The 20662-nt window shown below is 44.1% G+C and overlaps 1 protein-coding gene across 9 annotated transcripts in view; it reads left to right on the forward strand.

The window, feature by feature from the left end:
* Nucleotides 1–20662, forward strand: part of plekha7 (pleckstrin homology domain containing A7) — a 303895-nt gene that overhangs the window by 181660 nt on the left and 101573 nt on the right. For all 9 annotated transcript variants that reach the window (XM_033038481.1, XM_033038486.1, XM_033038479.1 and 6 more), the window contains 2 exons: nucleotides 7586–7690; nucleotides 16910–16982. In XM_033038481.1, the coding sequence (XP_032894372.1) occupies nucleotides 7586–7690; nucleotides 16910–16982 (178 nt within the window). The remainder of the gene's footprint in view (nucleotides 1–7585; nucleotides 7691–16909; nucleotides 16983–20662) is intronic.

Consider the following 20662-nt stretch of genomic DNA (forward strand, 5'->3'; position numbering starts at 1 on the left):
GCATAGTGGATCAGTCGCAGGCGCGTGCCATGAGTAATTAGTTAGGGTAGGCAGTGGCTTTTAAAAAACGTGAAAACCACGCATGCGCAGATTGTTCTCTCGACTTTTATCATGTAATTTGTCTTCAATAGGTCCTATCTCTTAATAAAGTATTTAAAAACATAGAGCTCAAAGAAATTTACTTACCATATTATTTGTACACGAAATCCATTCTTCTCTCTTTGTTTCCTGTTGTACCAAGCTGTTTTAAATGTTCTCATTATTTTTGAAATTAGAGAAATCAATATCATTCCACTGGGGGTTGTAAGCTGCCCAAACAAAATATGAGGTGCCTGAGACTCCCTGAAACATCACCTCTCCTTGTTCTCCAGAGATGCTGCGCTTATGATGCTGAGTTACTCCATCACTTTGGGTCTTTTTTTGTAATCCGGTATCTACAGTTCTTTCTATCTATTTCAGTTGTCCAAAATAAATGTCAGGCTCATACAGCACGGAAACAGGCCCTTCAGCCCAAGTCGTCCATGCCGACCAACATTCCCCATCTACTCCAGTCCATTTGTCTGCATTTGGCCCATATTGTTTCCATGTACCTGTCCAAATGTCTTTTAAATGCTGTTAAAGTACTGCACCCGTCTCAACTACCTCCTCTGGCAGCTTGATCCATACACCCACCACCCTCTGTGTGAAAACATTGCCCCCCCAGGTTCTAGTAAATCTTTTCCCACTCACCATAATGTGTTCTCTAGATTATTATTAAAATGTATTTAATAATTTGAAAGGTAGTGTTTGAAATACCATTTGAGTAGTAGTCTTTGCATTACTATTGTCTATTTGTCTCTTAGTTTTAATATATACTGAAATATTTTTGTTGTTTATTATGGGTTTTACAGTAATAAGTAATATGTTTACATAACTTATAGAGGTGTAGAAAATCATGAGAGGAATAGATCGGGTAGATGCACAGAGTCTCTTGCCCAGAGTAGGTGAATCGAGGACCAGAGGACATAAGTTTAAGGTTCTATTGCTATTGAGGGAGTGCAGCATACGTTCACCAGGTTAATTCCCGGGTTGGCGGGACTGTCATATGTTGATAGAATGGAGCGGCTGGGCTTGTATACTATGGAATTTAGGATGAGAGGGGATCTTATTGAAGCATATAAGATTATTCAGGGTTTGGACACGCTAGTGGCAGGAAACATGTTCCCGATGGTGGGGGAGTCCAGAACCAGGGTTTAAGAATAAGGGGTAAGCCATTTAGAACGGAGATGAGGAAAAACGTTTTCACACAGTGAGTTGTGAGTCTGAGGAATTCTCTGCCGTAGGAGGCGGTGGAGGCCAGTTCTCTGGATGCTTTCAAGAGAGAGTTAGATAGATCTCTTAAAGATAGCGGAGTCAGGGAATATGGGGAGAAGGCAGGAACGTGGTACTGATTGTGGATGATCAGCCATGAGCACAATGAATGGCAGTATTGTCTCGAAGGGCCGAATGGACTAATTGCACCTAATGCACCTAATGTCTATTGAAGCGGAAAATATTTCATAGGAATCTGAGGGGTAACTTTTTCACACAAAGGGTGTATGGAACAAACTGCCAGAGGAGGTGGTTGAGGCTAGGACTATCCCAACCTTTAAGAAACAGTTAGACAGGTACATGGATAGGACAGGCTTGAAGGGATACGGACCAAATGCGGGTAGGTGGGACCAATATAGCTGGTACATATCGGCCAGTGTGGGCAAGTTGGGCTGAAGGAGCTGTGTCCATACTATATCACTCTATGACTCTGCTTATCAGTTGTGCTGCTGCCAGTAAGAATTTCATTGTTCGGTTTCAGGCCATATGACAATAAAACACTCTTGACTCTTGGCTTTTTTGAAAGGATCATGAAGCGATTTTGCACAACATTACTGTATGGAACAATTTGTGACCTTATTTTGATTGTTGGCATAAACCTTTGTAAGGTCACCCAGTGAAATTGTGCAGTTAGTTTGCTACTGGGTTGGCGTGTGTTTGTTTTGGCTACTGTGTGGAATCTGTGGAAGGTGGTACAGTGGCGTCCACCGTATACTAACAAACTAAAGTCTATGGAGGTCATGGCCAATGAGAAAGTTAAGCAACAGGTTTGCTATTTGTTTTCACCCCCACTGGAGTTAGTGATTCAACAGGAAGTAAACCACATTCAGAAGCACCCGCTGAGTTTCTCCAGCATTTTTGTGTACCTTCACATTCAGAAGCCCTGTTGACCGCGCAGAATATCAGTCTTGTTCCACTTCTTAGTCTGTGTGGTCATAAGATTCATGTGATAGGAGCAGAATTAGGCCATTCGGCCCACTATGTCTACTCCGCCATTCAATCATGGATGATCTATCTTTCCCTCTCAACCCCATTCTCCTGCCTTCACCCCACAACCTCTGACACCTGTACTAATCAAGAATCTATCTATCTCTGCCTTAAAAATATCCACTGACCTGGCCTCCACAGCCTTCTGAGGCAAATAATTCCACAGATACACCACCCTCTGATGAGTGCCGCAGGTAAACATTTTGATTGCAGAGAGTTGTGGATGCAGCCCAGACCCTCACCCAAACCAACCTGCCTTCCATCGACTCCATCATACACTTCACTCGGCAAGGCCAGCAGCATAATCAAGGACCAGTCTTACCCAGGTCACTCCCTTCTTCTTCTTTCATGTTGCGTGCACAGCCTAAAGTTGTTAGACAACTTGTTCTATTTGATCTTCCGTTTGTGCACATCGAGTTGATTGCATTAATCGAGACAAGGCGGACCACGTGAAGGTTGCAATCTTCCACCCCGGTCACTCCCTCTTCTTCCCTCTCCCATCAGGCAAGAGGTACAGAAATGTGAAAACGCACACCTCCAGATTCAGGGACAGTTTCTTCCCAGCTTTTATCAGGCAACTGAGCCGTCCTCTCAGCAGTTCGAGTGCGGACCTGACCCGTGTATCTACCTCATTGGAGATCTTTGAACTGCCTTTAATCGGACTTTACCTTGCACTAAATGTTGTGTCCTTGATCTGTACACCTTGAACGGCTGGATTATAATCATGTGTAATATTTGACTGCGTAGCACGCAACAAAAAAGCTTTTCGTTGTACCTTGGTACACATGACAATAATAAACTAAACTGATGTAAACTTGATGCAGCAATTGTGAATAGTGATCAGAAAGCTCAAAATATGCGTTTTTAAGTTAATTAAGAGAAAATTCTATTGCGTTCCCTGCAAGATGGGGTGGTATGAAGTTAAAATTAAGTTTGAGCAGTTTGCATTCATTTAACAAGTGGAGAACACAGACACATGACATTTCAGGTCACGACCCTTCTGCATTCTGAGTAAACTTCATAATGCAGAGAGCATTATAAACAGTGGAGCGATTAACCCTGGAAAGGGGGGAGACTTCTCTCTGAGTTGGACCCAGGAAACTGAAGCAGGCTCACGTAGACTTAATATTTTCTTGAAGTTATTAACGACAGATAAATGGATGGGAAGGGTTTAGAGGGCTATGGGCCACATGCAGGCAAATAGGACTACCCCAAGATGCCAACTTGGACAGCACGGCCAAGCTGGGCCGAAGGACCTGTTTCCGTGTTGTACAGCACCGTGACTAAGGCCTATCCAGTGGGATTGACATGTTTTGTATTTTTCCTTTCTAAAGATGCAGTGTATTTTGGTGACTATTGCACACTGCAGACCAGAAGCGCCTTCAATACCCAGATATACCAGATCCACACAAAATCGTTTTTAGCGGCAACTGTTTATAATGCTCTCTGCATTATGAATGTCCTCGACAGTGAACCCCATGGGCAATCACTACCAAAGTGTCTGCCCACACAGGCAGTACACCTCTCCTACACTTGTCTCCTGTACTAAGTCACCCCAACCCCCCCCCCCCCCCCACCCTCCCCCCATGCCCCTCCCCCACTCTCCTCTCCTCCTCCCCCCCCCCCCCCCTTTCCCTCCCAACTCCAGTCCCGTCCCGACCCCCTGGGAAACTGAAGGGAGCGACAATCAACTGCCACGGATACAAATAATGTCATACACAAGAAAGGGCAGATGCTGGTTGACAAAAAGTGAACACACAGTGCTGGAGTAACACAAAGACTCAGCAGAATTTTGGAAACATCATCCCGTCACCCATTCCTTCTCTCCAGAGATGCTGCCCGTACCGCTGAGTTAAAGAGTACCCACGGTAGACTCACGAGTCACTACGGTAAACTCACGGGCTACTACGTTCTTACAACGAGTTTAAAAGTTTAAAATTTTTACTTCAAGAGTAAATTTGACTCGTGGAAATCTTTCATCATGTTGAAAGATTTTCACGAGCTAACAAGTTTCCCGAGTACCTGCCGTTAGTGTTACGAGTTCCGACGTTCCCGCTACGTTAATTCTACGTGATTACCACGAGTTTGATTTGTTTTAAACTCGCGATCACTCGTGGGTGGACTCGCACCGTGAGACAGGGCCATTAATCATTTGTGTCCTTTTGGTTCATTGGTCACTGTAAGTAGCTCGCCACTTGAGATGGATAGACACAAAGTGCTGGAGTAGCTCAGCGGGTCAGGCAGCATCTCTGGAGAACATGGATAGATGATGTTTTGCACTGGGCCACTTTTTGAGACTGATCAGACTGGAGAAGGGTTCTAACCCAAAACATCACCTATCCATGTTCTCCAGAGATGGCGGGTGTCGGGGGTTATGGGGAGAAGGCAGGAGAATTGGGTTAGGAGGGAGAGATCGATCAACCATGATTGAATGGCGGAGTAGACTTGATGGGACGAATGGCCTAATTCTGCTCCTATCACTTATGATCTCATACTGCCTGATCCACTAAGTTACTCCAGCACTTTGTGTCCTTTTGTGTATTAATCAGCACTGGTAGTTCTTTGTTGCTACTTGCCCAGTTTAGATTCTCTTCTTGGTCTGGCCAGAGTGCTATATTTAAAGCTGCAAGTCATTAATGCGATATGACATCGCATTAAATATTTAAAAAGGAACCAAGCTTTGTTGACTGTAAAGCTGGAGGTACAGTTGCCCTGTGAATACTAATTGGGCGCAGTTGGAGCCAGGATTATAATTTTGTTGTTAATTAATAACATTGTCACTGAAACAGCCCCAAGGATTGAGATCAGCATGAACCACTTGGTTTTGTTCTCATGTTCAATTAGCACAGTCCTCCCTCCTGTTAGATCATGGGTGCGCATCTGTTATGCTTGCTCTGTTTGTTTTCACTCTGCTTGAAATAAGGATCATTTGAGAAACAAAAACATTCCAATGGTGTGAAAGAAGTTGCAGTGCAGATCTTTTTATACTAGTGGTTTGAAACTTGATGTATCTCATTTAAACTCATTGCTTAACACAGGAAACTCCATCAGTATTCCCAGCAACCATCAGGCTCTTGCACATGACACAACACTCATCTGCTATTGAAAACTCCCTCACCTGTATCCACCCGTCACTTAGACATAGAAAACATAGAAAATAGGTGCAGGAGGAGGCCATTCGGCCCTTCGAGCCAGCACCGCCATTCATTGTGATCATGGCTGATCGTCCCCAATCAATAATCTGTGCCTGCCTTCTCCCCATATCTCTTGATTCCACTAGCCCCTAGAGCTCTATCTAACTCTCTCTTAAATCCATCCAGTGATTTGGCCTCCACTGCTCTCTGGCAGGCTTTGTCCTATACCCACCTCTCTTTTCCAGCTATCTCACCCACCCCCCACTGCCAGTAATCTGAAGAAAGGTCCCATCCTGAAACATCACCTGTCCATTCCCTCCACAGATACCGCCGGACCCGCTGAGCTTGTACTTTGTGTTTTGCACAACACTAACCTAAACAACTATGATCTTCTTTGGACTATGGACGTTGTTTTTTGAACGATTATGATTACATAAATTTATTGTTTTTAATTTATTGTATTTTGGATGACCAGCCATTGCGTAGTTCTCAAGAGCTTGATGGTTGTGAGACTTGGTGCTCACTGTTTTCAAATTCCTGTACCTTTTTCCCAATGGCAGGAGTGGAATTCTGAGTTAACATTCGATTGCTCCCTCCCCCAGAGGGACATTGAAGTTAGGTACAGGAAATGTTATCAAGTGTTGGATTCTTGGAGCATCGTGAACATATCTGCAGCTAGCATTTTACATGCTGCAAGTCCTTGATCATTTTTATTTAGAGTTTAGACTTTAGAGATACAACGAGGAAACGCTGTTGGCCCACCGAGTTCGTGCCGACCTGCGATCCTTGTCCACCAGCGCTATCCTACTCACTTGGGACAATGTTGTAATTTTACCAAAGCCAATTAACTTACAAGCCTGTATGCCTTTGGAGTGTGGGAGGAAACCGGAGCACTCGGAGAAAACCCACGGGGAGAACGTACAAACTCCACGCAGACATCACCCGTGGTCAGGATCGAACCCCGGTCTCTACCGCTGTAAGGCAGCAACTCTACCGCTGACTCAAGTGCCTGCCCATGAATTTATCGACTCGTTAGTTGTGGCTGGAAAGGCTGCCATCTACTGCATATCCCGAATGGCCTGTAAACTGTGGAAGTAAATAAGAATTAACATCATTGCGTACTCTGGACGAATGAAATAGAGGGCTGCAATAAAGTACATAAAATGAGCCGATTATTTAGATGTTATCTTAAAAAATATCAAAGTAAGCTTGATTGCATTTTCATGGTATTATTTGGTGGCATAGTGGTGCAGTGGGTGGAGCCGTTACCTCACGGCGCCAGGGACCCGGGTTTGATCCTGAACTCAGGTGCTGTCTGTGTGTGCAGTTTGCACGTTTTCCTTGTGACTTTGTGGGTTTCCTCTGGGTGCTCTGGTTTCCTCCCACATCCCAAAGACGTACGGGTTTGTCGGTCAATTGGCTTCTGTAAATTCCCCCTAGTGTGTTGGGTGTGGATGAGAAAGTGGGATAATACAGAACTAGTGTGAACGGGTGGTCGATGGTCGGCGTGGACACGGTGGGCTAAAGGGCCCGTTTCCATGCTGTATCTCTACAACTACAAATTCACTTGTTACAGCAGCTGTGGAGAAATTTGTGATCCCTTTCATGAGTGAGACATTAATACTAATTTGGAGGTTGAATTGCTGTATGGAAAGAATTTGAGGTTCACTTTGTAAATCGTGTTTTTAAAGTAGGCTGTGTAGCTTGGTGTAGAGATACAGTGTGGAAACAGGCTCTTCCGTCCACCGAGTCTGTGTCAACCAGTGATCCCCGCACGCTAACACTATCCTACACACTAGAGACAATTTACAATTTTACCAAAGCCAATGACCCTACAAACCTGTACGTCTTTGGAGTGTGGGAGGTAACCCACGCGGTCACAGGGAGAACGTACAAACTCCGCACAGACAGCACCTGTAGTTAGGATCGAACCCGGCTATCCGGAGCTGTAAGGCAGCAACTCTACCCCTGAGCCTCCCTGTTATGTTGCAGGTTTCTCTATTTGCGATAATCCCACAGGCTGAAATGTGATAAGATGTTGTTTCTAGTAGAGACCTGACCACGGACACAATGATATTTGTTATCTTAATTCAGATATATTGATTTCTAATTAGGTTTTGAAGTCAAGCGGAAAAGTCCACAACTTTGGCAAGAGGGAGCAGTCTATAAAGAGGAACCCAAATGTACCAGTCGTTGTGAGAGGCTGGCTTTACAAACAGGTAAAATGTCTTATGCTTGTATTGTAAATGATTCATGAACTGCAGCCGAGGAGAGTGGACACAAAAGCTGGAGAAAGTTCCTCCTTCTCTCCAAAATAAGCTGTTGTTTGTCTAACTCCAATGTATCGGTACTTGTATGTTAATAGTCATAGAGTCATACAGCATGGAAACAGGCCCTTCAGCCCAATTTGCCCACACCGACCAACATGGTCCATCTACACTAGTCCCTCCTGCCTGCGTTTGGCCCATTCCCTATCATCTTTCCAATCCAAGTACCCGTCCAAGTGTCTTTGAAATGTTGTTATAGTACCTGACTCAACTACATCCTCTTCAGATAAGGGTCTGAAATGGGTCCCGACCCTACCCAATGTCTCACCCACCGAATTAGTGATACAGTGTGGAAACAGGCCCTTCGGCCCAATGCCCACATCGCCCAACATGTCCCATCTACACTAGTCCCACCTGCCCGTGTTTATCCTGTATCCCTCCAAACCTGTCCTATCCATGTACCTGTCTAACTTTTTCTTAAATGTTGGGATAGTCCCTGCCTCAACTACCTCCCCTGGCAGCTTGTTCCATACACTCACAACCCTTTGTGTGAAAAAGGTACCCCTCAGATTCCTATTAAATCTTTTCCCCTTCACCTTAAACCATGTCCTCTGGTCCTCGATTCCCCTACTCTGGGCAAGAGACTCTGGAATTTATTCCCGATCTATTCCTCTCATGGTTTTATACACATCTACAAGATCAACCCTCATCCTCCTACGCTCCAAGGAATAGTCCCAGCCTACTCAACCTCTCACACCCTCTAGTCCTGGCAAGATCCTCATAAATCTTTTCTATATCCATTGCAGCTTGACAATGTCCAGTCAAGTCACTCACTTCTATAGCACATTTAAAAAACAACTCTCGTTGATCAAAATGCTTTACATTGGTGGAGGTACTAACGTTATGCAACATTGGTTCATAGATTAAGTACATACATAAATACATACATATAGCCCTCCCTCAGAGGTCGTCAAGAAAGGCTTGAGAGTAAAGATGAGTTTTAAGTCTCGACTTAAAAGAGTCGATGGAGGGGGCAGTGCTGATGGGAGGAGGGATGCTGTTCCACAGTCTAGGAGCTGCAACCGCAAAGGTGCGGTCGCCCCTGAGCTTATGCCTAGACCGCAGGATGTTCAGTAACCCCAGGTCGGCCGATCTGAGGGACCTGGAGGCGGTGTGGTGGGTAAGCAGACTTTTGATGTAGGTGGGGACAAGCCCGTTAAAGGCTTTGTAAACATAAAGAAGGATCTTTAAATTTATTCGGAACCGCACAGGGAGCCAGTGGAGAGAGGCCAGGATCGGGGTGATGTGGTCCCTTTTTCGGGTGCCCGTCAGGAGTCTCGCTGCGGCGTTTTGGACCAGTTGCAGGCGGGACAGGAAAGATTGGCTGATGCCAGTGTAAAGGGAGTTGCAGTAATCGAGGCGGGAGGAGTTAAATGTGTGGATGATCTTTTCGAGGTCGTCAAACTGGAGGAATTGTTTTATTTTAGCTATTGTCCGAAGCTGGAAGAAGCTAGCTTTTACCACGGCATTGACTTGTTTGTCAAATTTCAGTGCTGAGTCAAATATCACGCCAAGGTTTTTGACGTGAGGTTTGAGTAATGGGGTAAGGCTTCCAAGGCTGCCTGTTATCATTTTGATTGAGTCTGAGGGGCCGAGAAGGATGACCTCAGACTTACTCTTGTTTAGTTGGAGGAAGTTCTGGGCCATCCAACACTTTATATCCCCGATGCAGTGGATAAGATTAAGTAGATGTGATCATTTTTTTGGGCTTCAAGGGGAGATAGAGTTGTGTATCGTCTGCATAGCAATGGAAGGAAATGATGTGCCTTTGAATGACTTGGCCTGAGGGGAGCATATACAGGGAGAAGAGAATGGGGCCAAGGATTGAACCTTGTGGAACCCCACAGCAGAGGCTAGCTGGGGAGGAGAAAGAGTTTCCTATGTTAGTAGAGAAACTCCTGCCTTTGAGGTAGGAGATGAACCAGCTCAGGGCAGTGCCATCAATACCAACCCCGTACCGGAGACGGTCAATTAGGATGGTGTGGTCGACAGTGTCAAATGCAGCGCTGAGGTCGAGAAGGAGCAGGATTGCACAGTCGCCGGAGTCAACGGTGAGCAGTAGGTCATTATGTACCTTCAACAAGGCAGACTCTGTGCTGTGGTGAGCCCTGAAACCTGATTGGAAAGTTTCCAAGATAGTATTTTGGTGAAGGTGAGGCATGTTGACTTAAAATTACCTTTTCAAGGGCTTTTGAAAGGAAAGGCAGTTTTGAAATAGGTCTGTAGTTGCTTGGCAAGGTGGGGTCGAGGTTAGGTTTTTTTAGGAGGGGCTGGACGGACCACCGCATGCTTGAAGCAGGTAGGTACAGTGCCAGTGGCCAGAGAACTGTTGAAGATGGCAAGGATGCTGGGACCGGCTGTAATGACGTCCTTCAGAAGGGCAGAGGGGACAGTGTCGAGGGGGGCAGGTAGTAGGTTTCATGATGGTGACCAGTTTTACAAGGGAGGGTAGAGTAACGGGTTTGAAACAGTGTTTCCTATAACATGCTGCCCAGAACTGAGCACAATACTGATATCACCAACGTCTTATACAACTGTAACATGACCTCCCATCTTCTATACAATAGACTGATTGATGAAGGCCAATGTGCCAAATGCCTTTTTGACCACACTATCTATCCACGACTCCATCTTCAAGGAACCATGCACCTGTACTATTAAATCCTTCTGCTCTACAACACTCGCCAGAGCCCTGCCATTCACTGTGTAGGCCTTGCCTACGTTAGACGTATCAAAATGCAACATCTTACATTTCTCTGTATTAAATTCCATCAACCATTCCTCAGCCCACCTGGCCAATCGATTTTTCACAACCATCTTCACTATCTGCAAAACCACTCACTTTTATATCATCAGCAAACTTGCTAATCTTGCCATGTATGTTCTCATCCATATCATTGACATAGATGATAAACAGTAATGGGCCCAGCACCGAACCCTGTGGCACACCACTAGTCACTGGATTACTCTAGCACTTTGTCATTTTTTTTTGCTAAATACATCATTTAGTTTAACCAAACATCATGTTTGGCGCAGATACTGTATTTTGGGCTAAAGTGTCTGCTCGTGTCACACAGTGTGGAAACGGGCCTTTTGGCCCAACTTGCCCATACCAACCAACATGTCTCGCCTGCCTGCGTTTGGCCCATATCCCTCTAACGTTTCCTATATATGCACCTTTCCAAATGTCCTTTAAATGTTGCGATATTATCTGCCTCAACTACCTCCTACAGCAGTTCATTCCATACACCCACCACCCCTTTGTGTGAAAAAGTTGCCTCACAGGTGCTTATTAAATTCCCCCCTCATCTTAAACCTATGTCTTCTAGTTCTTGATTCTCCTATTCTGGGTAAAAGAATGTGCATTTACCCGATCTATTCCTTTCATGATATCTTCTACACCTCTATAAGATCACCCTTCATCCTCCTGAACTGTGCTGTTCTATGGTCTCCTGGGACCTTGTCTTCAACAGCGGCACGGTGGCGCAGCGGTAGAGTTGCTGCCTCACAGAGCCAGAGACCCGGGTTCGATCCTGTCTCTGGGTGCTGTCTGTACGGAGTTTGTACATTTCCCCCGTAACCTGAGTGGGTTTTCTCTGGGAGCTCCGGTTTCCTCCCACACTCCAAAGATGTACAGATTTGCAGGTTAATTGGCAACGGTAAAATTGTAAATTGTCCCTAGTGTGTAGGATAGTGTTAGTGTACGCGGATCGGCGGGGACTTGGTGGGCCGAAGGGCCTGTTTCTGCTAAACCGAAACTAAACCAAACATGAGCATTGAAACATCAATGTTCACATCAGCATGTAACCATATAACCATATAACCATATAACAATTACAGCACGGAAACAGGCCATCTCGGCCCTACAAGTCCGTGCCGAACAACTTTTTTCCCTTAGTCCCACCTGCCTGAACTCATACCATAACCCTCCATTCCCTTCTCATCCATATGCCTATCCAATTTATTTTTAAATGATACCAACGAACCTGCCGCCACCACTTCCACTGGAAGCTCATTCCACACCGCTACCACTCTCTGAGTAAAGAAGTTCCCCCTCATGCTACCCCTAAACTTCTGTCCCTTAATTCTGAAGTAATGTCCTCTTGTTTGAATCTTCCCTATTCTCAAAGGGAAAAGCTTGATCACATCAACTCTGTCTATCCCTCTCATCATTTTAAAGACCTCTATCAAGTCCCCCCTTAACCTTCTGCGCTCCAGAGAATAAAGACCTAACTTATTCAACCTATCTCTGTAACTTAGTTGTTGAAACCCAGGCAACATTCTAGTAAATCTCCTCTGTACTCTCTCTATTTTGTTGACATCCTTCCTATAATTGGGCGACCAAAATTGTACACCATACTCCAGATTTGGTCTCACCAATGCCTCGTACAATTTTAACATTACATCCCAGCTTCTATACTCAATGCTCTGATTTATAAAGGCTAGCATACCAAAAGCTTTCTTTACCACCCTATCTATATGAGATTCCACCTTCAAGGAACTATGCACGGTTATTCCCAGATCCCTCTGTTCAACTGTATTCTTCAATTCCCTACCATTTATCATGTACGTCCTATTTTGATTTGTCCTGCCAAGGTGTAACACCTCACATTTATCAGCATTAAACTCCATCTGCCATCTTTCAGCCCATTTTTCCAAATGGCCTAAATCACTCTGTAGACTTTGGAAATCCTCTTCATTATCCACAACACCCCCTATCTTGGTATCATCTGCATACTTACTAATTCAATTTACCACCCCTTCATCCAGATCATTGATGTACATGACAAACAACAAAGGACCCAACACAGATCCCTGAGGCACCCCACTAGTCACCTGCCTCCAACCCGACAAACAGCCATCCACCATTACCCTCTGGCTTCTCCCATTCAGCCACTGCTGAATCCATCTTGCTATTCCTGCATTTATACCCAACAGTTTAACCTTCTTAACCAACCTTCCATGAGGAACCTTGTCAAAGGCCTTACTAAAGCCCATATAGACAACATCCACTGCTTTACCCTCGTCAATTTCCCTAGTAACCTCTTCAAAAAATTCAAGAAGATTAGTCAAACATGACCTTCCAGGCACAAATCCATGTTGACTGTTCCTAATCAGACCCTGTTTATCCAGATGCTTATATATATTATCTCTAAGTATCTTTTCCATTAATTTTCCCACCACTGAAGTCAAACTAACAGGTCTATAATTGCTAGGTTTACTCTTAGAACCCTTTTTAAACAATGGAACAACATGCGCAGTACGCCAATCCTCGGGGACTATTCCCGTTTCTAATGACATTTGAAATATTTCTGTCATAGCCCCGGCTATTTCTACACTAACTTCCCTCAATGTCCTAGGGAATATCCTGTCAGGACCTGGAGACTTATCCACTTTTATATTTTTCAAAAGTGTCAGTACTTCTTTTACTTTGAAACTCATAGTATCCATAACTACTCTACTCGTTTCCCTTACCTCACATAATTCAATATCCTTCTCCTTGGTGAATACCGAAGAAAAGAAATTGTTCAATATCTCCCCCATCTCTTTTGGCTCTGCAGATAGCTGCCCACTCTGTTTCTCCAATGGACCAATTTTATCCCTCGTTATCCTTTTGCTATTAATATAGCTGTAGAAACCCTTTGGATTTACTTTCACCTTACTTGCCAAAGCAACCTCATATCTTCTTTTAGCTTTTCTAATTTCTTTCTTAAGATTCTTTTTACATTCCTTATACTCCACAAGCACCTCATTTACTTCATGCTGCCTATAATTATTGTAGATCTCCCTCTTTTTCCGAACAAGATGTCCAATTTCCCTTGAAAACCAGGGCTCTTTCCAATTTTTACTGTTTCCTTTCAACCGAACAGGAACATAAAGATTCTGTACTCTTAAAATGTCACCTTTAAATGTCCACCATTTCTCTTCTACATCTTTCCCATAAAACAAAATGTCCCAGTCCACTCCTTTTAAATCATCTCGCATCTCATCAAAGTTAGCCTTTCTCCAATCAAAAATCTCAACCCTAGGTCCAGTTCTGACCTTCTCCATAATTATATTGAAACTAATGGTATTGTGATCACTGGACCCGAAATGCTCCCCAACGCATACCTCCGCCACCTGTCCCGTCTCATTTCCTAACAGGAGGTCTAGCACTGCCCCTCCTCTAGTAGGTACCTCTATGTATTGCTGCAAAAAACTATCCTGCACACATTTTACAAACTCCAAACCATCCAGCCCATTTACAGAATGTGTTTCCCAGTCTATGTGTGGAAAGTTGAAATCTCCCACAATCACTACCTTGTGCTTACTACTAATATCTGCTATCTCCTTACATATTTGCTCTTCCAATTCTCGTTCCCCATTTGGCGGTCTATAATACACCCCTATAAGTGTTGCTACACCTTTCCCACTTCTCAGTTCCACCCAAATAGCCTCCCTAGATGAGCCCTCCAATCTATCCTGCCAAAGCACTGCTGCAATATCTTCCCTGACTAGCAATGCAACACCTCCACCTCTTGCCCCTCCAATTCTATCACACCTGAAGCAACGAAATCCTGGAATATTTAGTTTCCAATCACAGCCCCCCTGCAACCATGTTTCACTGATCGCCACAACATCATACTTCCAGGTGTCTATCCAGATTCTAAGCTCATCCACCTTTCTTACAATGCTCCTAGCATTAAAATATGCACATTTAAGAAACCCCCCGTCTCTTCTTCTCTGTTTATTTCCTTTTTTTTCTTTCTCCTCTTGTGTCCGAGTGCTTCCCTTTTCTGCTTCCTGCCTCCCATTCTGTCTACTAGCTTTCTCTATTTGAGTCCCTCGCCCCAACCATTCTAGTTTAAAGTCTCCCCAGTGACCTTTACAAATTTCCCCGCCAGGATATTAGTCCCCCTCGGGTTCAAGTGCAACCCATCCTTTCTGTACAGGTCCCACCTTCCCCAAAAGAAGGTCTTTAAACTGTTTGGATGATTTGTCTTGAACATTTGTGAGAAATATGGTGCTTAGTACTGCACTAAAGCGATGTTGACTAGATTGTTGTACAGTGCCAGTGAAGTGTATCAGCCCAGCTACAAGAACATAATTAATGTCCTGGTATCAATTTGCTTGTGTACTTAAAGATTGTATATTGCTTTCATTAATTTACAGTGTCTGGAACTGATACAGGGATGGGATTGAAATGTATTTGCCACATCTATATTGAGAATGGGATGCTGAAGGTTATGGCTGTATTATAATTTCGATTCGATACCAGAATGGTATGTTAGCATTCATAGCAAAAGGATTTGAGTATAGGAGCAGGGAGGTTCTACTGCAGTTGTACAGGGTCTTGGTGAGACCACACCTGGAATATTACGTACAGTTTTGGCCTCCTAATCTGAGGAAAGACATTCTTGCCATAGAGGGTGTACCGAGAAGGTTCACCAGACTGATTACTGGGATGTCAGGACTTTCATATGAAGAAAGACTGGATAGACTCGGCTTGTACTCGCTAGAATTTAGAAGATTGAAGGGGGATCTTATAGAAACTTACAACATTCTTAAGGGGTTGGACAGGCTAGATGCAGGAAGATTGTTCCCGATGTTGGGGAAGTCCAGAACAAGGGGTCACAGTTTAAGGATAAGGGGGAAATCTTTTAGGACCGAGATGAGGAAAACATTTTTCACACGGAGAGTGGTGAATCTCTGGAATTCTCTGCCACAGAAGGTAGTTGAGGCCAGTTCATTGGCTATATTTAAGAGGGAGTTAGATGTGGCCCTTGTGGCTAAAGGGATTAGGGGGTACGGAGAGAAGGCAGGTACAGGATACTGAGTTGGATGATCAGCCATGATCATATTGAATGGCGGTGCAGGCTCGAAGGGCCGAATGGCCTACTCCTGCACCTAATTTCTATGTTTCTATGTTTCTATCTATCAGTTTCCTAGAGCTTTTATCTTGACTAATTTTCTTACAGGTCCCGACCCAAAATGTAATCTGTCCATTCCCTCCGCAGATGCTGCCGGACCCATTGTTCTTCCAGCATTGTGCTCCACATTCCAGCATCTGAGGTTTCTTGTGTCTTATTAGCTTTATTGAAGGAACATCCCGAGCTGTAACATCACCTATCTATGTGTCGGAAGGAACTGCAGATGCTGGTTTAAACTGAAAATACACAAAATGCTGGAGTATCTCAGAAGGACAGGCAGGCAGGCAGCATCTCTGGAGAGAAGGATACCTGTTTTCACACCTTGCACTTCGTTATCTATGTAACACCCCGTCCCCTGACATCAGCCTGAAGAAGGGTCTCGACCCGAAACGTTACCCATTCCTTCTCTCCAGAAATGCTGCCGATCCCACTGAGTTACTCCAGCATTTTGTGCCCTCTTGTATTAACCAGCATCTGCAGTTCCTTGTATCTCCAGCTACAGTTATGTGTTGTCTTTCAACTATTTGGCTTTATGTGTTATTTCTGATGCATCTCTTTCATTACAGATACAAGAAGAACTGTTCTTTTTCAAAGTCTTTGGTGTTTCTTATGATCCATGCTTCTTTGCAATGTCGCAGCTGAATTACATTTTATGGCATTTAACTTCCAGTTTGTTCTGTTATGCTGGACTTGATCAGCTGCCATAAGTTCATAATTTATAGGAGCAGAGTTAGGCCATTCGGCCAATCAGGTTTACTCTGCCATTCAATCGCGGCTGCTCTACATCTCCCTCCTAACCCCATTCTCCTGCCTTCTCCCCATAACCCCTGACACCCGTACTAATCAGGAATCTATCAATCTCCACCGTAAAAATATCCATTGACGCCTCCACAGCCACATGTGGCAATGAATTCCACAGTTCTACCACCCTCTGACTAACGAAATTGCTCTTCATCTTCTTTCCCAAGAAGCGTCCTTTAATTCTGAGGCTATGTCCTCTGCTCCTAGACTCTCCCACTAGTGGAAACATCCTCCCCACATCCATTCTATCCAAGCATGTCACTGTTCGGTAAGTTTCAATCAAGTCCCCCATCATCCTTCTAAACTTCAGCGAGTGCCAGCCAGTGCCGTCAAACGCTCATCATACATTGTTTTCATGAAGACACTTTGATGACAGGTTCCCCTCTGTTTGTGTGTTCAGGATAGTTCAGGAATGAGACTGTGGAAGAGGCGGTGGTTTGCACTCTCAGAATATTGCCTGTTCTATTACAAAGGTAAGTGCATGAATAGCAATGATTACAATTATTATTAATGAGCAATTATTATTTCATTACTAGCAATTCGTAATTTAAAGAAAAAAATGTTTCTATTGCTTTGATGGGTAAATGCGTGTAAGAAACTTGCTATCACTGTTGATGACGAGGATTAGCTACAGGGAGAGGTTGGGCAAACTTGGATTGTTTTCCCTGAAGTGCCGGAGGTAGCCGGAAGACCTGATAGAGTCATTAAATAAAATAAAAGTAATAAAATAACTAGCAAAACAGATATACAATTATGGGAAAGTTTGAAGGAGAGGTGCGGGGCAAGGCTTTTTACACAGAGGGTGGTGGGTGTCTGGAACACGCTGCCAGGGGTGATGCTGGAGGATGCAATGGTTGCATTTAAGAAACTTTGTCCATCGGCATGTGGATATGATGGGATATGCAGACAGATAATTGTTGATAAAGATTGGACAACAATATGATGCATTCCAACTCCCAAAGTGCAACACCTCACACTTGCCACGATTAAACTCCATCTGCCATTTCCCCGCCCATTTCTGTAGTTGCTCCCTATCCAGCTGTGTACTTTGACAGTTTTGCTCACTGTCTGATATCCGTTCAACAGCGGAGTTCAGGCTGGGGTTGCGGACAGTGTAGGAAGGCTGTCCTATAGTCTGGCCTTTATTCAGCGTAGTCTTCAGGGTGTAGCTTTATTATCACGTGTACTGAGGTACAGTGAAAAGCTTTGTTTTGCTTGCACTAAACAGATCAGATACACCTCACATAAATACAATCAAGTCAAACTCAAGCCCAATAGTTAGAGCAAAGGGACATTAGAACATTTAGAAATGGTGCTACAATTACAGGAAAAAAAATGATTTTAAAGAGTAGACGGATTGTTTCAGATGGTCGTGGAACCATTTCTGGGAAGAGCATGCTCCAGTGTCAACTTGGAATATTTAACTATGCCTCAGAGGACATAGAAACATAGAAAATTGGTGCTGGAGGAGGCCATTCAGCCCTTCGAGCCAGCCCTTCATTGCAATCATGGTTGATCGTCCCCAATCAATAACCTGTGCCTGCCTTCTCCCCATATCCCTTGATTCCACTAGCCCCTAGAGCTCTATCAAACTCTCTCTTAAATCCATACAGTGATTTGGCCTCCACTGCCCGCTGTGGCAAGGAATTCCACAAATTCACAACTCTCTGGGTGAAAATGTTTTTTCTCACCTCAGTCTTAAATGGCCTCCCGTTTTAAGACTGTAGCCCGTGGTTCTGGACTCGCCCAACAATGGGAACATTTTTCCTGCATCTAGCTTGTCCAGTCCTTTTTTAATTTAGTATGTTTCTATAAGATTCCCCCTCATCCTTCTAAACTCCAGTGAATACAAGCCTAGTCTTTTCAATCTTTCCTCATATGACAGTCCCGCCATCCCAGGGATCAATCTCGTGAACCTACGCTGCACTGTACACAATACTCCAGATGTGGTATTACCAGAGCCCTATACAACTGCAGAAGAACCTCTCTACTCCTATACTGAAATCCTCTTGTTATGAAGGCCAACATTCCATTAGCTTTCTTCACTGTCTGCTGTACCTGCACGCCAACTTTCAGTGACTGGTGTACAAGGACACCCAGGTCTCGCTGTACCTCCCCCTTACCTCAGATTCAGATTCAGATTCAATTTTAATTGAATCCCACCTAACCTGATCCCATTGAGATAATAATCTGCCCCCTTGTTTTTGCCGCCAAAGTGGATAACATCACATTTATCTATATTATACTGCATCTGCCACGCATCTTCCCACTCATTCAAGCTGTCCAGGTCCCCCTGCAACCTCCTAACATCCTCTTCACAGTTCACACTACCACCCAGCTTTGTGTCATCCGCAAACTTGCCAGTGTTGCTCCTAATTCCCTCTTCCAAATCATTAATATATATGATAAACAGTTGCGTCCCCAACACCGAGCCTTGCAGCACTCCACTCTCCACTGCCTGCCATTCTGAAAAGGACCCGTTCACTCCTACTCTTTGCTTCATGTCTGCCAACCAATTTTCTATCCACGTCAACACCCTACCCCCAATACCATGTGCTCTAATTTTAGTCACCAGTCTCCCGTGCGGGACCTTATCAAAGGCTTTCTGAAAGTCTAGATACACTACATCCACTGGCTCCCCTTCATCCATTTTACTTGTCACATCCTCAAAAAAGTCCAGAAGATTAGTCAAGCATGAGTTCCCTTTCATAAATCCAAGCTGACTTTGTGTCTTCCATAGTAAAAGCAGATCCGAAGTACCTGTTCAACTCTTATGCCATTTCCTTGTTGCCCCATATAATTTCACCCATGTCTGCCTTCAAGGGACCCACATTTGACTTTGCTACTCTTTTTCCCTTAACTTATCTAAAGAAGCTTTTACTGTCCTTCTTTATATTCCTGGCCAACTTCCCTTCGTACTTCATCTTTTCAGCCCGTATTGCCCGTTTTGTTTCCTTCTGTTGTCCTATGAAAGTTTCCCAATCCTCCGGCTTCTGGCTACTCTTTGCTGTGTTATACATCTTTTCTTTTAGTTTTAATCTATCCCTAACTTCTCTTGTCAGCCACGGTTGCCTCCTACTCCTCTTAGAATCTTTCTGCCTTTTTGTAATGAAATGATCCTGTGTCTTCCGGATTATGCCCAGAAATTCCTGCCATTGCTGTTCCACCGTCATTCCTGCTAGTATCCCTTTCCAGTCTACCTTGGCCAGCTCCTCTCTCATGCCTTCATAATCCCCTTTGTTCAGCTGAGGCTGGTTCTCTGGATACTTTCAAAAGAGAGCTAGATAGGGCTCTTAAAAATAGCCAGGGAATATGGGGAGAAGGCAGGAACGGGGTACTGATTGTGGATGATCAGCCATGATCACATTGAATGGCGGCGCTGGCTCGAAGGGCCGATTGGCCTACTCCTGCACCTATTGTCTGTTGTCTCTATAAGATACAGAGTGCAAAATATAGTTCTCAGCATTGTAGCGCATCAGTTCCAGAGATAAAGGCCAATGTCCACAACAGGGTAGAGGTGAATCGGACAGTACCCTAGCTTATGGAAGGACCGTTCAGTAGCCTGATAACAGAGGGGAAGAAGCTGTTCCTGAATCTGATGGTGCGCGCTTTCAATTCCATATTTAATATATAGTATAATAATGTACATATAACATACAATATTAGTTTTGAGAAGAGGCTCAGTTTTGATTATAAAGTGGTTTCCTTTAGCTGAAACCATTGTACTGCTGCCTTAGAAGTACAGGAATTACATCAGCAATGTATTCTGATGCATGTGTTGAGGGAGATAAAAGGATATTGCAGATGGATGGGTCAAGCCAATAATACTGCACGGCTTTTCATATGTCTGTGTGAGTCAATTTTTATATTATACTAAAATGCCAGAATTTGTTGGAGCTGTGATTCAGACATTCACATATCTTTGTTGAAGTCCTCCTGCACAATGTTTTAACTGAAGAAAAGAGAGTCATGTCAATGTCAAAACATTTTTTTAAGGAGGAAGTTATTTAATTAATTGGTTACTTATCCAGTGCTCTCAATGGAAAATGCTTTCAAATGTCCAATCCATGTAGTCCTGGCAGCAGAAATCTGTTTGGCCTTGATGTCTTTATTTGGTCGGCGTTTAATCAAGTGTTTCAGGATATGACACAGA

Source organism: Amblyraja radiata, chromosome 20 (genome assembly GCF_010909765.2).
Source record: "Amblyraja radiata isolate CabotCenter1 chromosome 20, sAmbRad1.1.pri, whole genome shotgun sequence".
NCBI classification, from domain to species: domain Eukaryota; kingdom Metazoa; phylum Chordata; class Chondrichthyes; order Rajiformes; family Rajidae; genus Amblyraja; species Amblyraja radiata.